We start from the raw sequence: 19,573 nt of genomic DNA on the forward strand, positions 1-19,573 counted from the left end.
TGTCCTCACCCCCTTTCTGGAAAGGTCTACCCCACATGACACCCATGTGGGTAATCGTGTGGTCTAAAATCTAGAGGCCTTAGTCTCAGCCGTGCCTGACTCCCGGCCTGACCTCCTTAGCTTTTCCGGGGCGCAGGGTGGGGGGGGGGGGGGCTCCCGGCACTCCTCTGTGCTGCTCCCGGCGAGGCTGCCCCCAACCAGTCAGAAGGGCAGCCGGCTTCCCGTGCTCCGGTCGGAAGCAGGCACTGACCTCTTCGTGTTCGTCCTCCTCATCCTCTCGAAGAACCATGTCCAGGATGTTTCCTTTGATCTTGAAGTCTCGTGAGGTGCTGAGCTTCATGTGCTGCATCAGGTTCACCTACGACAGAATTGTAGGCGTGGGCACATTCTCTGGCTAGAAGAGGGCCCGTCAGGGACAGCCTCAACTGCTTTTGACAGACCCTTCAGTTCCTTAAAGCACGCACACCCACTTGACCTGTTTTTCCATAGTTCCTACGTGATGTCTGAACTCAGGCCATCAGATCACAAAGAGCGGAAAGGGTTCTAGTTTCTTCCCCACGGCCCTGTGCGGCTTCAGTGTGCCATGGCCCCTCCCAGGTAAACAAATGGTAGAAAAGAACAGCGTGTTTACCTTGGACTTCTTCGAAAGGTGGATGAGGAATTTTTCATACTGTTCAATGGCGAAGATGAGATTAGGGATTGGCTTGGTTTCTCGAAGAACTCTGGCCTACAGGGCAAAGAAGAGAAGACCTCAATTCCAGGTTCGGAGGTTTTGGAAGTTGTCCTCCACAGCAGTCAGCAGAACTGCTCTGGGCTTGGCAGGAAAAAGCTAGTCTGTCTGCCAGTCAAATGCAGGATTCCTTATGTTCTGGTAATCTAAGATTTCTGGCAGTTAAATCTCAAAGGATGGTAAAGACAGCACCGAATCCTCCCATTGATAATTCCTCGGTACTCACTGTTCCGCAGACCGGCTGAAAGAAGGGCTACTTGTAGAAATCCGGTTGCCGCCCTAACCTGACTGATACTCGGACACTGGAAGCTCACTCTGCACCAGCTCTGTCTCCCCTTTCTGGTCTATGTGACCTTCTCACTGTTGGGATTCTTTCTCCCAGTCGGACTCTAATTCGTAAGTCCTCCCAAACTATATACAATCGATGTTTTTTGTTTTGTTTTTTTAATAAAGGCCACAAATGAGGATGTGATGGGAACATTACCTTGGAGATAATTCTATATCTGAACATTTACCTTTGTATTTTTCTCATGCCTGTGTCCTACGATATAATGCACTATAAAACCCATTCAGCCAGTCCACTTGATGGGCATCTTGGTTTTTCCAATACTTTGCTTTTACAAACAACATTGCTTAGGACTGTCCTGTACGTGGGCCTTTAGTCTCCACTCTGGGCAAACACAACTGCTGGAAAGCGCACAAGTGCGGAACTCCTGAAATTCAGCAATTACGGCCCAGCTGCCCCCTGATGCTGCGGACGGGCACCCTCGCCAGCAGCGCCCTAGAGCGCTCTCGTCCCTGCACCCGCCCCTTGTGTGTCCTTTAGGGAGCATCTTCTGGGCTCATTAACTCTTCCTAAAAGAACTCCTTCCCAATGAGAATCCTTAGCCATTGCCATTTTTTAAAGACAGAGCTTAAGAGTGCTTCCTAAATAAAGTGTGTGGCCCTCTGAACAATCTGTGAGCTGAGAAACCACACACACACACACACACACACACGCGTTTTTCTCAGAGCTGACCCATCTACACTGCACAGTCTAGTGCTCAGTACATCGAGAGTTGTGCAACCACCTCCATGATCAAGTTCAGGGCATTTTCATCCCCTGCAGGAATCGCGTACCCATTTCAGGAGGGACCCCCAGCTCTGGACAACCACTCATCTACATTCTGTCTGTCTAGATCTGCCTGTCCTGGACCTGTCCTATACATGGAATCCCTCCTCGCGTGGGCTCCTGGTGACTGGCTTCTGTCACCACATGTTGTCATGGTTCCCCAGCACGGCCGTGTTTCCCGGTCAGCGGCTGCTTACCATGGCTGTGGCAACGGCAGCGGCTTTCCCCTTCTTCTCTCCTGCACATTTCAGGCTCTGACTCTTCTTGTTCTAAAGACATAGAAACAAGTTCTCTCATTTCTGAAGACGCTGGTGGGAATTTTCTAAAAAGGTAATTACAGCAGAATATGGGGAGCTGGTGAGGGGACCAAGTCTGGGCGGAGAGAGAACCAGTGGCAGATGCTGGAAGATGGGGAACATTTTGTGACACTTTATGATCCTCAGATATTTTGGAGGTTTTGTTGTTGGGAGGCTTACAATTTTGCTCTTACAACTAAGCCCATGGAAGTGAGGGCAGGACCGACTGTTCTTATACCAGGCCAGAGGATGATGACAATGGGGGCTGTCAGGATGGCGGGAGGAACAGGGATTTCCCAACTGGGCAGTTGGCTCAAAGGGTTTCCGTGAAGGAGAGGAAGCTGGAGAGGCTGCTCCCAGGGCCTTCCGTCTTGCCACTTAGGGGCAGACCTCAGCCATGTCTTGTGTGCCCTGTGGTTACGTGCTTGAGAAGGGTTTAAAGGGCATAGGAACACTTCCTTATGTTTTAAATGTCACAGAATAAAGAGCTCCTGGAGAAAGAATAAGGGAACCAAGGATAAAACAGAAGAGAGTCAAGACCTGCACCACATGTGAGCTACACAAAACAGGCACTTTTACCTGAAGGGGCGTCTGTGTCTGCTAAGAATGAACACCCCTGCCCCATGGGACAAGTAAGAATGAAAAACAGAGACCTGAAAATGGGGAGAACCGTACCACTGGAACCATGAAAGGCAGGAGGCTTAATCCACGTCACACATTCTAGAACCTGAGAAATGGCAGGGATTCCAGAGGGGCTGGTGTGAAGAAGTCTACCTTTAGCCCTGGAACACAGGGTAGAGGGTGAGGCCCTTTTAAGAGATGCGCAGGGAGGCAGCTGTAGACAGAACTCATGTGACCAAGCGGGAAGCGAGGTGTCTCCAGAGGTGAGACCCAAGATGGGACCCTGTTGAAACTCCTTACATCAATCCCTGTCCATTGCCCATTCCTGCTGATTCAGGATGACTAAAATCCTAGCCAGAAGAGGTATCTTCTATTTTTTTTTAAAGATTTTATTTATTTATTTGAGAGAGAGGGAAAGAGAGCACAAGCAGAGGGAAAAGGCAGAGAGAGAAGGAGAAGCAGGCTTCCCGCGGAGCAGGGAGCCCGATGAAGGGCTCGATCCCAGGACTCTGGGATCATGACCTGAGCCGAAGGCAGATGCTTAACTGACTGAGCCACCCAAGCATCCCAAGAGGCATCTTTTAAAGGTGCACAGCTCTGAGCACGATGCTAAGGGTTTTGGGAGTATTGGTTTTCATTGCTTGCTTCCCACTGAGAGCCAAGGCTGTGGGGGAAAAAATGAAGGGGCTGTAAGAGAATCAACAGCTCCCTGAAAGATGTGGGAAATGCAATCCTGGTTTCTAGATGAGAATTGGAATTAACGGAACCATAGGTTTTTGCCCAGGGTTGCTCACGAAGCACATCTCACGGTCAGAGAAAAATGTCTGCCTGTGGATCAGCTGATTTGTCAGTACAGTTTTAAGTCAAATGTAGATGCGGAAGGGGGAGAGCGGCCTGAGAATACACAAATTGGTTTTTGTGAATGTGGGCGGGGGGTGGGGGGGGGCGAAGAGTCTGGGAGATGCCTGGTGACTCACAGAAGATAATGCTTGAGAATGGGGTCAGAAACACAAACTCAAACCCCTCCAATAGCCTAATAGCAGCTGTGATTCTAGAGCGGGGGCTGGCAAACCACAGCCACTGCTGCTCCCCCCAAGCAGTCTTGTTAGAGCGGTCACACGCAGTTGCACACGGGCTCTGTGCGCTGGGAGAGGTGGACAGTGCGACTGCCCACGGCCTGTAACGTTTACTCTCTGGCCTTCTAGAGGAAAAGTTTGCTGACCCCTGTTGTTGGGTCAAACTACCCAGGTTTAAGTCTTTGCCTCTGAGCTAGCGCTCTGTTCTTTGCATTCGCTTCCTCCTTTCCCATCGCTTCCATGGGGCAACTACCGATCACGAGGGGTGGTGAGGAGGAATGAGGGGCTGAGTGAGAAGAGCCTGACATGACACCAGGCCAGGGTCGTAGAGAGCCAGGTGAGGGTTCTCTGCATGTTCGCTGCTCTGGTGAGATGAAGATGGTTCCCAAGCTGTACTCTTTGGACCGCTATTCTGCCAAACAGCACTTGTTATTAAAAAAGAAAAGTTCTTGAACAGATTTGAAAACTACTACGAACATATTTAATTATTGTTGGACCTCTCGGCAACTTTACTATGCTCACGGGTACCATAAATCTCTAAGATGAGAAATATGTACAAGCACTTCTCACAGAATCCTTTTTTATGAGGACCGTCTCGGTCTATACAGGGTACTCTGTGAAATGGGGCCCCACTGGAGATGGGGAACTCCAAACCTGACCTGAGGAATGGAGGGATACATCCTCTATTCAGACAAGAGATGTGTCTTGACAGGATGGCACCTTTGTGAACACTGAGCAAGCACGCAGGTGGGGTTAAAGGAGAGGACCAGAAGCAACAGCTTGGTGACAGTAGGCCATACCCTGTGGCCAGACAGGAGGCCTGACCCAGATCACAAACCTGGTACAAAAAAGGCAAGGTGACACAACCTCAACTATCAGCACACGACTCAGAACTCCTCTGGCCAAACCCAGATGACCGGCCACTCGGTCATGGATTCACCAGGGGAGGGGAGGAAGCACCCTTCATGCACAGAATGAAGGGGTTACTGACAGGAAGATGTGCCCGTGCACAACACAGAGGCAGAAAGCAAATGGGGCATCGCTACAAAAGTGGTTCCAATCCACTGCTGTAACAACTGGTTCTGGAGTTGGGGTTTTGGCTGGGGTTGACCCATTCGTGCACATCTGCTTGGTTCTCTGAAGATTAGTAACCGCCCTGCAATACTCTTCTCATCTGACTTGTGACTAGACTAAGTGGCCTTGGGAGACCATGGGTCTTCATGTGTTTAAGCCAGAGATTCTCAACTGGGGATGATTTTGCCCTTTTGAGACATTTGGCAATTTCTAGAGACATTTTCCGTTGTCACAACTGGAGGGCTGCTCCTGGCATCGGGTAAGTAGAGGCCAGGGATGCTGCTAAATAACCCAGAATGCACGGAAGAGACCCCACATCAAGGAATTATCTGGCTCAAGAGATGTCAATAATGCAGAGGCCTAAAATCCCTGGTTTAAGTCAACAGTAACAGTCGTCAGGTATGACAAGAACCTGGTGGTGTTTGTGACTCAATGACATTTAAAATTTCTCCTAATCCTGAAAGAGCCCATTACTTAATTAACTTAGGAAGAGAAGAAAAGGGGTCTGGGCACCTGACAAGAACAGCCCAGCTGCCCTCTGCTCCTTGAAAGGGCTGGTGCTCCCACGTACACAGCACCATCTGACCTCAGCCCTTTATGTGCTCACTGCTACTTTCCTCACACGCCAAAGGATGGCCCATGGCACGGATTTAGAATCACCCAGAAATGAACCAAGTCGCAGCCCCAGCATGTGTGTTCCTTCCCTGCTCCAAATGCAAGCATTGCATCCAAATGCACCTTTGGCTTATGGTAAGTAGGGAAGAAACTGCATGGACACTGGGCTCACGGGATCAAGCAGTCCCCTGGGGACACAAGGAGTCCTTTCTTCCTGGAAGATCTATTTTGGTATTGACTCTGAATCACTTACCTGTATGTAAGAAATGAAAGAATAGCATAGGGGGGTCAGATGAGAACCGGACAGTTTCACCTGCAGCAAAAGAGAAGGAAACCAATGTAACTTGAGGAATAGAAGGCTTCCCCCATTCCTAGGAAAGGAATTTTCAACTCACCAACTTCTCCATGTTTTTGGGAATTCCTCCGGAGCTCTGACACACCTGGAGATACTAACCAAAGATTCCCAGATTTAGCCCACATCCTCTATCAACGTCCCGACACCTACAGGTGAGTCAGCAAGCTAGGGGGTGGGACTCACTGCTACGGGAGGGGGAAAAGGAAACACGCCAGCACATTCACAGAGAACCCTACACACCAGGCTTCCTCCGTCCCCTCCTCAAAGCTCCTGAGCCTCCGAGGCAACAGAATCAAACCACCACCTGCACGCACAGGGGCAGGCAAGAGCTCTGCACGGGGGCATTCCACTGCGGTGAGCTGCTGCCCGGGCCGAGTCTCCAGCTGGCTGGGGCAGCGTGGCAGAAGTGACTCGGGTCATCTCTCAGATACTCACATATCTGACAAGTGCTGTGAGAATGGTGTACATTTTGCAAAGGTCCTTTAACAAGATGTCCACACAGCTGCCCGATGGCAGGGCCGTCTGCACCAGCTCATGGAAGAAGGTAAGCAGAGTTCCCAGCTGTACGATGATGGCTTTCTCGATGGGATGATTTGGTAGGGTTGCCTGAGAAGAGGCCTCGTCTGAAGGGAAATGAAATTGCACATTCAAACCAACTGACCTTATTTTCTAGTTAAAGTGAAGGAGATTTAGAAATCCACTAGCTGCGATTAAACGGGAAATCTGTAGGGACAACGAGCATGTAATTCATCATGCAGAGTCAATCAACAGCCATTGCATCATAAGCCACGCTACCATCTACTTTGTCCATCACACTGGAAATCCGGCTCAAACTGACTCAAATCGAGCTGCACGTTTACGCAACCGTCGAATCTGGATTTTGGTGGACTCTCTCCATTCCACCCTGAATGCATCTTACCTGATACAATTTCTTGGCTCACTTGTCCCTTAAGCTTGGTGATCAGCCAGTCCACTTCTTCTAGGACTTTCTCAGCCTGACTGAGAACAAGTAACTGTGAAAGAGAAGAATGCCTGGCATGGCTCCCTGTGCATAGCTGCTGGCCTAACAGAACCACCGTGGGCACCCGCGGGTGGGCTACGGGCCCCAGCACACGAGCCACCACAGTGTGCTCTTCACAGGGAATAAAATGGAAGGAGTGACGAGGCCATTTCCCACGGCTCGGGGGTCCACACTTACACAAACAGTAGGGGCAGCTGTTCTCAAATTCACTATCGCAAAGTGGTCTGTTTTCTCCACCTCTACATCCTGAGGAGGCAGAAAGAGGGGATGCAATTGGAGGAAGGCTGGCCCCCGACCTCTCCCCCCCACTCAGGGTGTCGCAGCGAATGCTTGCTGCAGTACCTGGTCTATGTCTCCGAGATGCCCATGAATATCCTGGGACAAGTCACGCAGCAGGATGGCAGGACTCTTGTACAAAACATGGAGGCTGAAGAGCAAATTCAACAAGCCCTTGCAAAACGAGGCATCCTCTAAGAGTGGGAAGGAAAGCAAATTAAAAGGTAAGTTCTAACCCAGTCATTCTTCAGGGGACAGGGGGCCTAACCAGAAATGCAGCTTGCCACGTCCCACGTACGCTATCCCAGGGCTGGACACAGTCCATCCAAGGCAGCTCTCCCACAAAGCTACACTCCTGTCCGTAGGCCCAACGAAGGCAGAGGTTTCCTATTATTCTCCAGTCACTATCGCTGAGGAACTAGCACCCAGATCAAGAAACAGAATGCTACCCACACCCCAGAAACCCCCTCCTACCTCACTCGCCCCAGCAAGGAACCTGCCTCTCCTGACTTCTACCATCACATCTAGCTGTGTCCGATTTTGAACTTGATCTAAATGGACTCATGCAGGAAGTACTCCTTCTGTGCCTAGCTTTTGTTCAAAGGCATGTTTGTGCAATTCCTGCATGTTGTGTGTCGGTGGTTTGCCGTCCTCACTGCTGCTCAGGGTTCGGCTGCGTGTGCACATCGCCACTCCTTCCACCCCCTCCCCTGCTGACCGACACACGGGTTTGTTCCTGCCTACACGAACAGTGCTGCCGGCCGCCTGTGGGGCCTGGAGTGGGACTGCCGGGCCGTAACCAGACACCGCCCAACAGTCCTCCTGGGCGGCTCCTGAACGCAGCCCTCCGCTGGTGCTGGACGGGAGGGCCGACCACTCTGCATGCTTACCAGCCATGGGCGTGGCTTTTTTTCATTTTGGTCACTCTGGTGACTGTATAATGAGTACCTTTCCTTTTTTAAATGCTATTGGGAATGATGATTTTACATAAAGCCTAAAAGGAAACAAGGAAGGAAACTTACCCTGGTTGTTTTCCTTGCAAATATTCGATGTCCAGGATAACATCTGCACAAACTAGAGAGCATTCAGATATTAAAGAAACATGCCATGAGACAGATCTAGGTGTCAGACTACAGAGACCTTTCCAATTCTCACCACCTGCCAAAACATGTGCCTGGATCCAAAGTGGTAATCTACTAAGAACAGCATAAAAATAAGTCCAGAATTATAAGAAGAATTACTGATCCTTCTCTCATAATACAGTAACATATGACTCAGTTCTCAGTCTGTGCCCGCATTAAGGACAGAAAGTCCTGGCGTCTGGGCTCTTGCCCCCCTGAGCTTCCTCTCCCCACTCCCACCACGGTCTAGGGCTGATGCGCCTTTTCCCTTCCCATGCCACACACTCTCCGCATCGGAGACATTTTTAAGGTCAATCTAATGGAGAGATGCAGGAGAGGAGAGTAAGATCCGGGCCGTAGAGGCAGCAAAATCAGCTTCTAGGAGTCAAAAGGCCAGAGGAGGTTAGAAGGGAGTAGGGAAAAAAAGGGAAAAAGAGGCAAACAACCAGATGGAGTTTCCTCAGGTAAGGAGAGGTGGCTTTAGGTCTTGGGACGGCAGGGTCCTGAGCTGCCAGATACACGCTCAAGCTCGCTGCTTCAGCAGTTCTTTGGAACAGGTTTTCAGCCTCAAAGGCACTGAAATGCAGTGTGCTTAAGTGCAAAATGACCAGTAAAAACTCAAATTTTGATCTGTTGGGGTAAAAAATAAATTCAGAGGCTAATTCTGAAAGGTCTCTGTGAATGGATATAAAAAGGTCTCCAGAATACGGTGTTAAATGTAATAAGCAGGATGCAAACAAGCTTTTGTGTGAACACGGACAGAGTTGGGAATAAGAATCTATATTCATATTTGCTTCCGCAGGAATAAAGGAACTCTTGAAGGATCCATCAGAAACTAAAAAAGGTTATTTACTTATTTGGGGGAAAAGAACTGAACAGGTGGAGGAGGACAGGGACAGGAGGGAGACCATTCACTGCAAATCTTATCATTTCTGGTTTTCAAATCACAGGACTTTATTATCCATCCAAAATTAAATTAAAAAAAAATTTGAAAGAGATTCCCTGAAGTTACAGGGATGGGTGGATAACGAATTTTGAATGAAAATATTTTCCTGTATATATGAGCCTTTCCAAATCCATCTATTTCCTCAAACCTCCCCCAGCCCCACTTCGCTGTGGCTGTTTCCTTCCTAATGCTCTGTTCGCTGCAGTGGTAGGAAACAATGAAGCAGAAAGTGAAGCAGGGAGGAGCGGCTTGGCACTAGGATGATGCGAGTGGCTAGCAAGAGGGACTTTCTCTGGGCTCCCAAGAACTGGAAGCTCGGGCTCACTTTTCAGCACTCTGACACCACCATGCTCCCGGGCTACAGTCTCCTAAGGACTAGCTCTTCCTGAGGCAAGGGCTCACACGAGGAGCCGGTCTTGCTCACAGATCAGGAAGCAGATGCGGTAGCACACCCCCTAGGCATCAAGGACACTCTTGGTCATCCTATAGGGAAATCACTCCTGAGCGGAACAGGCCCACAAAATGTGGCCCTTCTCTTCCGTGTGTGTGCATGCTCATGTGGTACACATTTCTCCGGATGTGTGCATACCTACATGCTTATACACACAACCCATCTCACAGAGTTCTTTCTGCTTTGGGACTGTAGTCTCGCTTTCTGACTTAATAACCTTTTGTTGAATTTCTCCCAAACTTTGTACCAGCTAACCTTGCTGAGGAAGTCAACTGCTCAATGTCAGCTATCTTATTGATAATTAATATACTTTCATCTTAGAAAAGAGCAAACACCAAGAGTGAGTAAAAACACAGAGAACGTTGAAGACACCAAAGATAAACAAGACTTTTTTCTACAGTGCTTTCTGCTGACAAGGGTCAGGGCAGTGGCCAAACAAAAAGCAGTATGTTCTTGCCCTCCACGGCTGCATGTAATTATGTCATGGTAGAAGCACCATGTGAGGAAGGTACATATTCCAGACCTTCTATTACTTAAAGATAAGATTTAAAGAGGACATTCAGGTATATACAGTTCATCCTTGAAAACTAGTTAGGGGCGCTGACCCCTGCACAGTCAAAACTCCACGTAGAACTTCTGACTCCTCAGAACCGTGACTACTAATAGCCTACTGCTGACCAGAAGCCTTACCAATCATATCAACAGTCGATTAGCGCTTATTCTGTATGCTGTATTACATACTGTATTCTTATAATAAGGTAGGCTAGAGAAAAGAAAAGGTTACTGAGAAAATCCTAAGGAGAAAATATATTTACAGTACTGTACTGATCACAAAAAATCCATGTATAAGGGGACCCACACAGTTCAAGCCTGTGTTACTCAAGAGTCAACTGAACTTCGAAGATGCAATACTCCTGGCCTGCTGAGGGCTGCCCCGTGGGCCTGAAGAAGTGGTGCTTCTACCTGAGGGGAGGACGGCTCCAGCAGCCTGGACAAGTTGGAGAGAACGGTGACTAGCAGGAGGGCTTCTTTGCTGTTAAAGTCTTCCTCTTGGCTGCTCAGTAAGTTCAACAAGGACCTCTGGGAAAGGAAGGTACACACGGAAACGTTAGCAGATACGTTCCTGTCACGGAGAAGAGAATCTAGCCAGAGATTCGTAAGGTGGGGACAGAAAGGATTCAAAGCTATCAAAATTCCAGAGGACAAAATGTGAAAATAAACCTGGATTAAACAAGTAGTTTCCTACCCTGTTCCCGACCACAAATCTGACTGTTCCTTGAAAACTACAGACTCCTTCTCCTCTAACCCCCTGCCACATGTACGTTAGGAATGAACAGTGCACCCAACTTTGGGTGGCTTATCACCTCCTAAGGCCCCTCCACTGACCTCAGGCGTAGATGGGGCCCCAGCCCCAGCACTGCCCACACACTTTCCCTGTTTCCCTTGCCCCGTTCCTCTCTCACCACCTGAAATACGCTCTCTTTTGTCTGTCAGTCTCTTTCCCCACTCAGTGTAAGCTCCCCAAGGGTAGGGATTTTGTTTCTTTTGTTTCCTGCTAGATCCCCAACACCTAGAACAGTCCCTGGCACATAGTAGGAACTCTAAATTTATTTGTTAAAGAAATCCTCTGTGACAGAAGGTCATGATAGTGTGACAACAAATGGTTAGAAACTAACAGGCTTCACTGTCCAGTCTTTATGCAATCCGACAAAGCCAAACTATACCACGCACACGAACCAAAGACGTACACTCCACACCTTAATGCGCTCCTGGCTAGCTCTTCATATCAACTCAAACAGTGATTCTTGGAAGCAACAGTGCTGCAGGTTAGGGTGGCTCAACACCCATCCTCCCTAGAATCCTTTTAAATGCATTACCTTCCACCCAGTAGAGCTATGTCCTGTTGCTTGGACGATGACCCAGAAATCCTGTCCCACTTGCTCGCCGTCTCCCCGCTCCCACCAGCTGGCCGAGCTGACAGTCCCTCTAGGGGCCCTCAGGCAAGCAGGGCAGCGTGCCAAGGCTTCCTACCTGAAACTGCCGGATCTGGAACGCTGCTCTGTGACTGACACTGCCTTCCACCTCTTCTCCCTCATTATCTGGGACATCTAGGAAAGGAAAAGAATGTGATCTTTGAAATGGACTGACTCACTATGCTTTTTTGGCCTTTTAATATTAAGCTAAATTTTTAGAAAGCCAAAAAAAGACAGGGGGCAGATTTAAATGTATTCCTAACATTCTGCAGTTTCTTAGCACTATCTTTCAATTTCCAGTCACTATTTGTGGTCACGTGTAAAAGCCAGTAAATGCCAATTCTGAATCCACTAGATGTCACTCCTTAGCAACAACAGGACTGCTCTCAGGTGTCCTCTGGTAGATTAGCAAATAGAATCAAGAGGTTTGGTTAAGAAAGAAAAACCAAGACAAGCCAATTTATCAAAGCTGAAATGCTCACCCAGAGCCCTGAGAAAGTGGTGAATCTTGGGCTGATAGAACTGTTGCACAGCACTGAATATCTTCTGCAAACCCTCCAAGCACAGCAATGAGATGCTCTTTCCTTTTTCTTTCTTTCCTAAATCTTCCACTGAAGTAGGAATGGAAGTATATCTCCAAAGTAAGACCCTAAAAAGAAGAAAAGTCATTATTTATGAAAAGATTTTATTTTTAAGTAATCTCTACAACCCACGTGGGGCTGGAACTCATGACCCTGAGATCCAGAGTCACAGGCTCTACTGACTGAGCCAGCCGGGTGCCCCAGAAAAGTGATTTTATTAATGTCGGGTTCACGGAGGTTCAATTTTATATGCTGTAAAATTCATACCCCGTACATGTACATTTCTTTCTTTTTTTTTTTTTTAAAGATTTTATTTATTTATTTGACAGAGAGATAGCGAGAGCAGGAACACAAGCAGGGGGAGTGGGAGAGGGAGAAGCGGGCTTCCTGCCGAGCAGGGAGCCCGATGTGGGACTCGATCCCAGGACCCTGGGATCATGACCTGAGCCGAAGGCAGACGCTTAACGACTGAGCCACCCAGGCGCCCCCGTACATGTACATTTCAATGAATCTGGACAAACATACAGTTGTATAATCATCTCCACAATCAAGATATTTCTGTCATCCCAAAAGTTCCCTTATGCTGTTCTGGATTTTCTCCCCCCGATTTTCCAAACAATCACTGATCTGATCCCTGTCCCTATGGTTTTACTGTTTACAAAATAGCATATAAAAATGCTAGCATTCAGTATGTAGCCCTTCTGAGTCTAGCTCTGTTAATTTAGCATATGCTTCTGAGATTCACCTATGTTGCTGCATGTATGGGTAGTTTATCCCATTTTATTGCTAAGTAGCATTCCATTGTATAGATGTACCAGTTTCTCCATTCAACTGGATGCGGATGTTTGGGTTGTTTCCAAATTCTATTATAGATAAAGTTGCAAATCACAAACCTTCATATGGATATATGCTTTCATTTCTCTTGGGTAAATACCTAAGAGTGAAATGTGTAGATCATATGGTAGGTGTGTGTTTAACTTTTGAATACCAAAATGTTTTCTCAAAGGGTTGTTCCTTTTTACATTTCCATCAACAGTGTATAAGAGTTCAAATTCCTTGGGATACCTGGGTGGCTCAGTCGGTTAAGCGTCTGCCTTCAGCTCAGGTCATGATCCCAGGGTCCTGGGATTAAGTCCCACATCGGGCTCTCTGCTCCGCAGGGAGCCTGCTTCTCCCTGTGCCTCTGATGAATAAATGAATAAAATCTTTAAAAAAAAAAAAAGAGTTCAAATTCCTCCAGAACCATGACATTTTGGTATTGTCAATCTTTTTATTATTTTTTAAAGTTTATGAACTTATTATGTTGACCATCCTTTTGTGTCCTTATTTGCCATCTATAGATCTTCTTTGGTCAAGTATCTGTTCATATATTTTGCCCATTTTTAAATTTGGTTGTTTGCTGTTTTAAACTTAATTAAACTTGAGAGTTCTTTATATACTCTGGTTACCAGTCCATCAGGCATGTGCTTTGCAAATATTTCCTCCTCATCTGTGACTTGTCTTTTAATCTCCTTAAGAGTGTTTTTCAAAGAGCAGAGTTAAATTTCTTTTTTTTAAAATATAGCTTGTGCTTCTGGTGTTCTAAGAAATCTTTACCGAAAACAAGATCACAAAGATTTTTCTGTTTTCCACTAGATGTTTTACAAGTTTTGGTTTTACGTCTTTGACCCATTTCAAGTTAATTTTTTAAGACATGTGGAATGAATAAAGGTTCATTTTTTAAAACAATGGATGTCAACTGTTCTAAAACCATTTGTTGAAAGAATTTTCTTTCTCCATTAAATTACCTCAATACCTTTGTCAAAAATCAAATGACCATATTTGTGGCATCTATTTCTGATCTATTCTGCTCCAATGATTCTGCCAATACCACACTATCTTAAATAAAGTAACTTGATATGACCTGATACCAGGTAGTGAGTCCTCTAACTTGGTTCTTTTATTTCAAACCTGTTTTAGTTATTCTAGGTCTTACATTTTCACATAAATTCTAGAATCATCTTGTCAATTACTAACAAAGCTTGATAGGATTGTGATTAAAATTGTGTTGAATCTATGGGTCAATCTGCGAAGAATTAACACCTTGACGATACTGAACCTTCGAATCTGTGGACACTGCGTATCTTTACATTTACTTGGGTCTTCTTTGCTCAAATGTTTGAGTTTTCATCACATAAATCTTACATGTTAGATTTATCGCCAGGAAGTTCACATTTTGTGATGCTGTTTTTTTTTTTTTTTTAAGATTTTATTTATTTGACAGAGACACAGCGAGAGAGGGAACACAAGCAGCGGGAGAGGGAGAAGCAGGCTTCCCGCGGAGCAGGGAGCCTGATGCGGGGCTTGATCCCAGGACCCTGGGATCATGACCTGAGCCGAAGGCAGATGCTTAACGACTGAGCCACCCAGGTGCCCCAAGGGGTTCTGTTTTTATTTTTATTTATTTATTTTTTTAAAAGATTTTATTTATTTATTTATTTGAGAGAGAGAGAGAGAAACAGCATGAGAGGGGATAGGGTCAGAGGGAGAAGCAGGCTCCCTGATGAGCCGGGAGCCTGATGCGGGGCTCGATCCCAGGACCCTGGGATCATGACCTGAGCCGAAGGCAGACGCTTAACGACTGAGCCACCCAGGTGCCCCAAGTGGTTCTGTTTTTAAACTTCAATTTCCAAATGTTCACTGCTAGCATGTCAATAAAAATACAATTTAAAAAATACTGCCCTTGTTTCCTGCAGCCTTGCTAAATTGCTTATTTAATATATCTAGTAGCTTTTATTTTTATTTTTATTTTTTTATTATTTTATTTTTTTTAAAGATTTTATTTATTTATTTATCAGAGAGAGAGCACAAGCAGGGGGGAGCGGCAGGCAGAGGGAGAAGCAGGCTCCCTCCTGAGCAGGGAGCCCGATGCGGGACTCAATCCCAGGACCCTGGGATCATGACCTGAGCCGAAGGCAGAGGCTCAACCAACTGAGCCACCCAGGCGTCCCTATCTAGTAGCTTTTAAAAAATGTCTTTGGAATTTTTTATGTAGATAATTATAATATCCCTGAAGACACTATTATTTCTTCCTTCCCAATCTGGATGCCTTTTATTTCTTTTTCCTGTCTTACTGCACTGGCTATGTCTCCAGTATAATGTTGAATAGCAATGGTGAGAGCACAGGGGGAAAAGCATTCAGTCCACTGAATCATTAAGTATGGTGCTGACATATTCCCTTTATTGGACTGATAAAGTTCTCTTTTATTCCTAGTGTCCTGAGAGATTTGATCACGAATTTATGTCGAATTTTCTGCACTGATTGAGATGATAGGGTGTTTTCCTTTAGTCTGTTGATATGATGAATTATGACTGATTTATAAATTTTGAGCCAACTTTGCATTCCTGAGAAAATATTCCACTTAATTATATCATCCTTCTTACAAACTGTTGGGCTTATTTGCTAATATTTTTTACATCTATATTCATAAAGGAAATTGGTCAGTAGTTTTCTTATCATGTCTTTGACTGGGTTTGGCATTACAGTAATGCTGGCGTCATAAAATGAGTCAGGACATGTTTCCTCCTATTCTATTTTCTGGAAGAGCTGCATAAATTGGTATTCTTTCTCTCTCTCTCTCTTTCTTTTAGTGGGCGGGAGAGGGAGAATTTTAAGCAGGCTACACGTCTAGCACAGAGCCTGATGCAGGGCTTGATCCCATGACCCTGAGACCATGACCTGAGCCGAAATCAAGAGTCAGATGCTTAACCGACTGAGCCACCCAGGTGCCCTGTATTATTTTTTCCTTAAATGTTTGGCAAAATTCACCAATTAGACATATAGGTATGGAGTTTTCTTTGAGGGAAAATTTTGAACCACAAATTCAATTTTTTTTTTTAAGATTTTAATTTTTTTGGTAAAGATTTTATTTGATGGGGGGGGAGGTGGGGGAGAGAGAGAGAGAGAGCACACGCACACACAAGCATGGGGAGTGGCAGAGGGAGAAGCAGGCTCCCCGCTGAGCAAGGAGCCCAATGTGGGACTCGATACCAGGACCCTGGAATTACGACCTGAGCCGAAGGCAGATGCTTAACCGACTGAGCCACCCAGGCGTCCTAAAATATTTTGATTTTAAGCAATCTCTACACCCAATGTGGGGCTTGAACTTACAAACCCCAAGATCAAGAGTCACATGCTCCACTGACTAGCCAGCCAGGCGCCTCTCAATTTCTTTAAGTAGGCACAGGATTATTCAGCTTACCTGTTTCTTCCTGAGTTTCAAAAAATTTGTCCATTTAATCCAGTTTATTGGCGTAAAGTTGTTAGCATTCTATTATTATCAATTTTTGCAGTCTAGTAGTGATTATCTCCTCTTCCTCATATCTGATACTTGTAATTTGTGTCCTCTCTCTTTTCCTCATCAGTCTGGTTACAATTCATTGCATTTACTGATCTCAAAGAATCAGCTTCTGGTTTCATTCATTTTTCTCTGTTGTTTCTTTTTTCAATGATTCTATTTTGTCTTTATTACTTCCTTCCTTCTATTTACTTTCATTTTAATCTTTTTTTCTTTTCTTAATGTGTAAGCTTAGAGATTTGATATTTTTCTTCTAATATAACCACTGACAGTTACAAATTTCTACCTAAGCACTGCTTTAGCTGAATCATACAAATTTTGGAAATGTAGTGTGTTCATTTTCATTCTGTTCAAAGTATTTTCTGATTTCTGACTTCCTCTTAGACTATGAGTTATTTAGAAATGCATTTAATTTCCAAACATACAAGGATAATCCAGTTGTTTAAAAAAAAAATATTAGGGGCGCCTGGGTGGCTCAGTCGTTAAGCCTCTGCCTTCGGCTCAGGTCATGATCTCAGGGTCCTGGGATCAAGTCCCACATCACACTCCCTGCTCGGCAGGAAGCCTGCTTCTCCCTCTCCCACTCCCCCCGTTTGTGTTCCCTTTCTTGCTGTCTCTCTCTCTGTCAAATAAATAAATAAAATCTTTAAAGAAAAAACTAAATATTAAAAATTAAAAATATTTTTGTTACTGCTTTCTTGTTTAATTCCGTTGTGCTCAGAGAACATACTGATTTCTATTTTAAAAATGTGTTTAGTTTGTTTTATGGTCCAAAATATGGTCCATTTTGATGAATACACCATGTGCACATTAAAAAAATGTGCATTCTGAAACTACTGTTAAATATTGTATAAATACCCGTTAAGTTAAGCTGGATGACAAGTGTGGCTCAAGTCTTCTATGTCCTTCCTGATATTCCAACTACCAGTTCTCTAGTGATTTCTGAGAGGGGATAAATTGTTTATTTCTCCTTCAGTTCTATCAATTTTTACTTCAAGTATTTTGGTGCTTTGTTGTTAGGTGCATATACAGTTAAAGTTGTTATGTCTACCTGCTGATGAATTAGTCATTATGTAATATTGCTCTTTATTCCTGGTAATAGAATAACATTTTCTATCTACCTAACATTCCACATCAAAGCAGGACAATATGAGTGAGTGCACTTTTACTCTTAAGGCATGCCCAACTTCAAACTGCCTCCCTCCCCACGCCCAGCTTCCCCCCTTGGAGACTCCACAGCAAGGGGAACAGGTTTCTGAGGGTGAGAGTGACTTACCGAGTTACATCACAGAGATTCTGAAAGACCTTCTCCGGGTTTTGGCCGTCAGGACCGCTCACACGCCCCGTCTCCTTGAGCTGCTGCACCTTCTGCAGAGCTACACTCACCGCGTGGCGCATGAACTCACTGCTGGACCTCAGAACAGAAAGGCTCTCTTCGTGACTTTGGGTACTGTCCCTAGAGAGACAGAGGGGGAAAGGGAGAGAGAGAAAGAGAAGAGAGTCCACTACTGCTCCTGGGATCTGGAATTAGGTTTTCTGGGGACTGTTTAGAAGAGCAGGACCCAGTAAGCCCTTAACGACAGCCACCAGGCAGCCGCTATCACTGCCTCAGCTCCCTTTTACAGCCCTCATTCTCAGTGTGATCTCCTTTCCTCCCCTCCCCAATCCCTTTACTTTGATAAGATTTAAATGTCAGTCTTAGTTTCCTATGTTTTTTTATTGCTGTTTTTCCTACTTTTTCAATTCAGGTTTTTCTTTCTTCCCTTTTTATCTGTTACAGTGTTCAAGCTACTTAGGTAGATTTTCCTACAATACCTTATTGCAATCCATTCTTGTCCTCAGTAGTCCATTGTTTCTGAGTTTTCTCTATTAATAATTCAAGGTAGTTCTTTAAAGTGCCTACCTAGGATTATCCAGCTTTCATGTCAAGAAACTTACAAACCTCCTGACGTACTTATTATATATATATATTAAGAATTGTGAATCCAAACTAGATAATACTAGTGAACCTGTTACTATCTTTACTGCACAGATGTCTCTAAGTGCTCTGTTATAAACTTACCTGAAAAGAGCAGTGAGGAGATCAGACACAAATTTCATGGACCAAAAACTATCCATTTTGTTGGCCATTTTAGTTTTGCCTTTACCAGCTTTTTCGTTAAGGATGTCAGAGAGTTTCTTGTAACACATAAATAAGTTCAGAACCTCCTCAAACTTGTTCTTACTGTATAAAAGGAAAGAGACCACTAAGGACAAGCATCAGAATATTGTGGTTTAACTTTCACACCCAATAATAAGGAGATCACAATGTTTCTTTAGGTGTTCTATTTTAAACACATTATAAATGAATGAATTTGCAGTAACTTCCAGATCACTCTAATCCATCTATGTTATTTTTTTTCTCTCTTATTTATACCAGTCAATGCAGAGCATGAAAGTCCAATACTACCAACCAAACAAAATTTCTCTATTGAAATCAGAACCTCTTGAGTTCAGTGTTTGGGAATTTGTTATAAATGAAAGCCTGCTACCCCTGTGATACATGTTTGGTGTTCTCTGGTAGAAAGAGCACAGTCTGGTCTTAGGCTAGATGTCCACCTAAGAGACAGTGTCACGGCCTGTGGTCTGTCCAGTGCCTAGTGCACTGTTAGAGTTAAGAAACAAAAAACAAAAAAACACAAAATGGAAGTATTCATCAAATTGCAAAGAGTCATAGCAATACCTTACCTAAAATTACTTATGGAGAAATTATATTCTATTAGAACCTCACAAATTCCCATCACAAGAGAAGCACAGATATTATTCTTGATGCCAACACCACTGCTCTGAGAAAAATCTGCCGATTTATCCTAAAAGACACAAGATAAAAATTAATGAGCTATTGGGGTGCCTGGCTGGCTCAATCAGTAGAGCGAGTGACTCTTGATCTCAGGGTTGTGAGTCTGAGCCCCACACTGGGTGTAGAGATTACTTAAAAATGAAATCTTTA

General features: G+C 45.1%; 1 protein-coding gene across 2 annotated transcripts in view; it reads right to left on the reverse strand.

The window, feature by feature from the left end:
- FANCI (FA complementation group I) overlaps window positions 1-19,573 on the reverse strand; it is an 80,563-nt gene that overhangs the window by 1,293 nt on the left and 59,697 nt on the right. For both annotated transcript variants that reach the window (XM_078078890.1, XM_078078891.1), the window contains exons 22-37: window positions 19,312-19,433; window positions 18,647-18,808; window positions 17,861-18,040; window positions 12,149-12,315; window positions 11,725-11,801; window positions 10,657-10,773; window positions 8,198-8,249; window positions 7,242-7,369; window positions 7,077-7,145; window positions 6,798-6,891; window positions 6,314-6,501; window positions 5,919-5,972; window positions 5,777-5,836; window positions 2,039-2,110; window positions 632-727; window positions 251-358 (exon numbers count right to left, since the gene is read on the reverse strand). In XM_078078890.1, coding sequence (XP_077935016.1) covers window positions 251-358; window positions 632-727; window positions 2,039-2,110; window positions 5,777-5,836; window positions 5,919-5,972; window positions 6,314-6,501; window positions 6,798-6,891; window positions 7,077-7,145; window positions 7,242-7,369; window positions 8,198-8,249; window positions 10,657-10,773; window positions 11,725-11,801; window positions 12,149-12,315; window positions 17,861-18,040; window positions 18,647-18,808; window positions 19,312-19,433 — 1,746 coding nt within the window. The remainder of the gene's footprint in view (window positions 1-250; window positions 359-631; window positions 728-2,038; window positions 2,111-5,776; window positions 5,837-5,918; window positions 5,973-6,313; window positions 6,502-6,797; window positions 6,892-7,076; window positions 7,146-7,241; window positions 7,370-8,197; window positions 8,250-10,656; window positions 10,774-11,724; window positions 11,802-12,148; window positions 12,316-17,860; window positions 18,041-18,646; window positions 18,809-19,311; window positions 19,434-19,573) is intronic.

The sequence above is a fragment of the Halichoerus grypus genome, chromosome 8, assembly GCF_964656455.1.
Source record: "Halichoerus grypus chromosome 8, mHalGry1.hap1.1, whole genome shotgun sequence".
NCBI lineage: Eukaryota > Metazoa > Chordata > Mammalia > Carnivora > Phocidae > Halichoerus > Halichoerus grypus.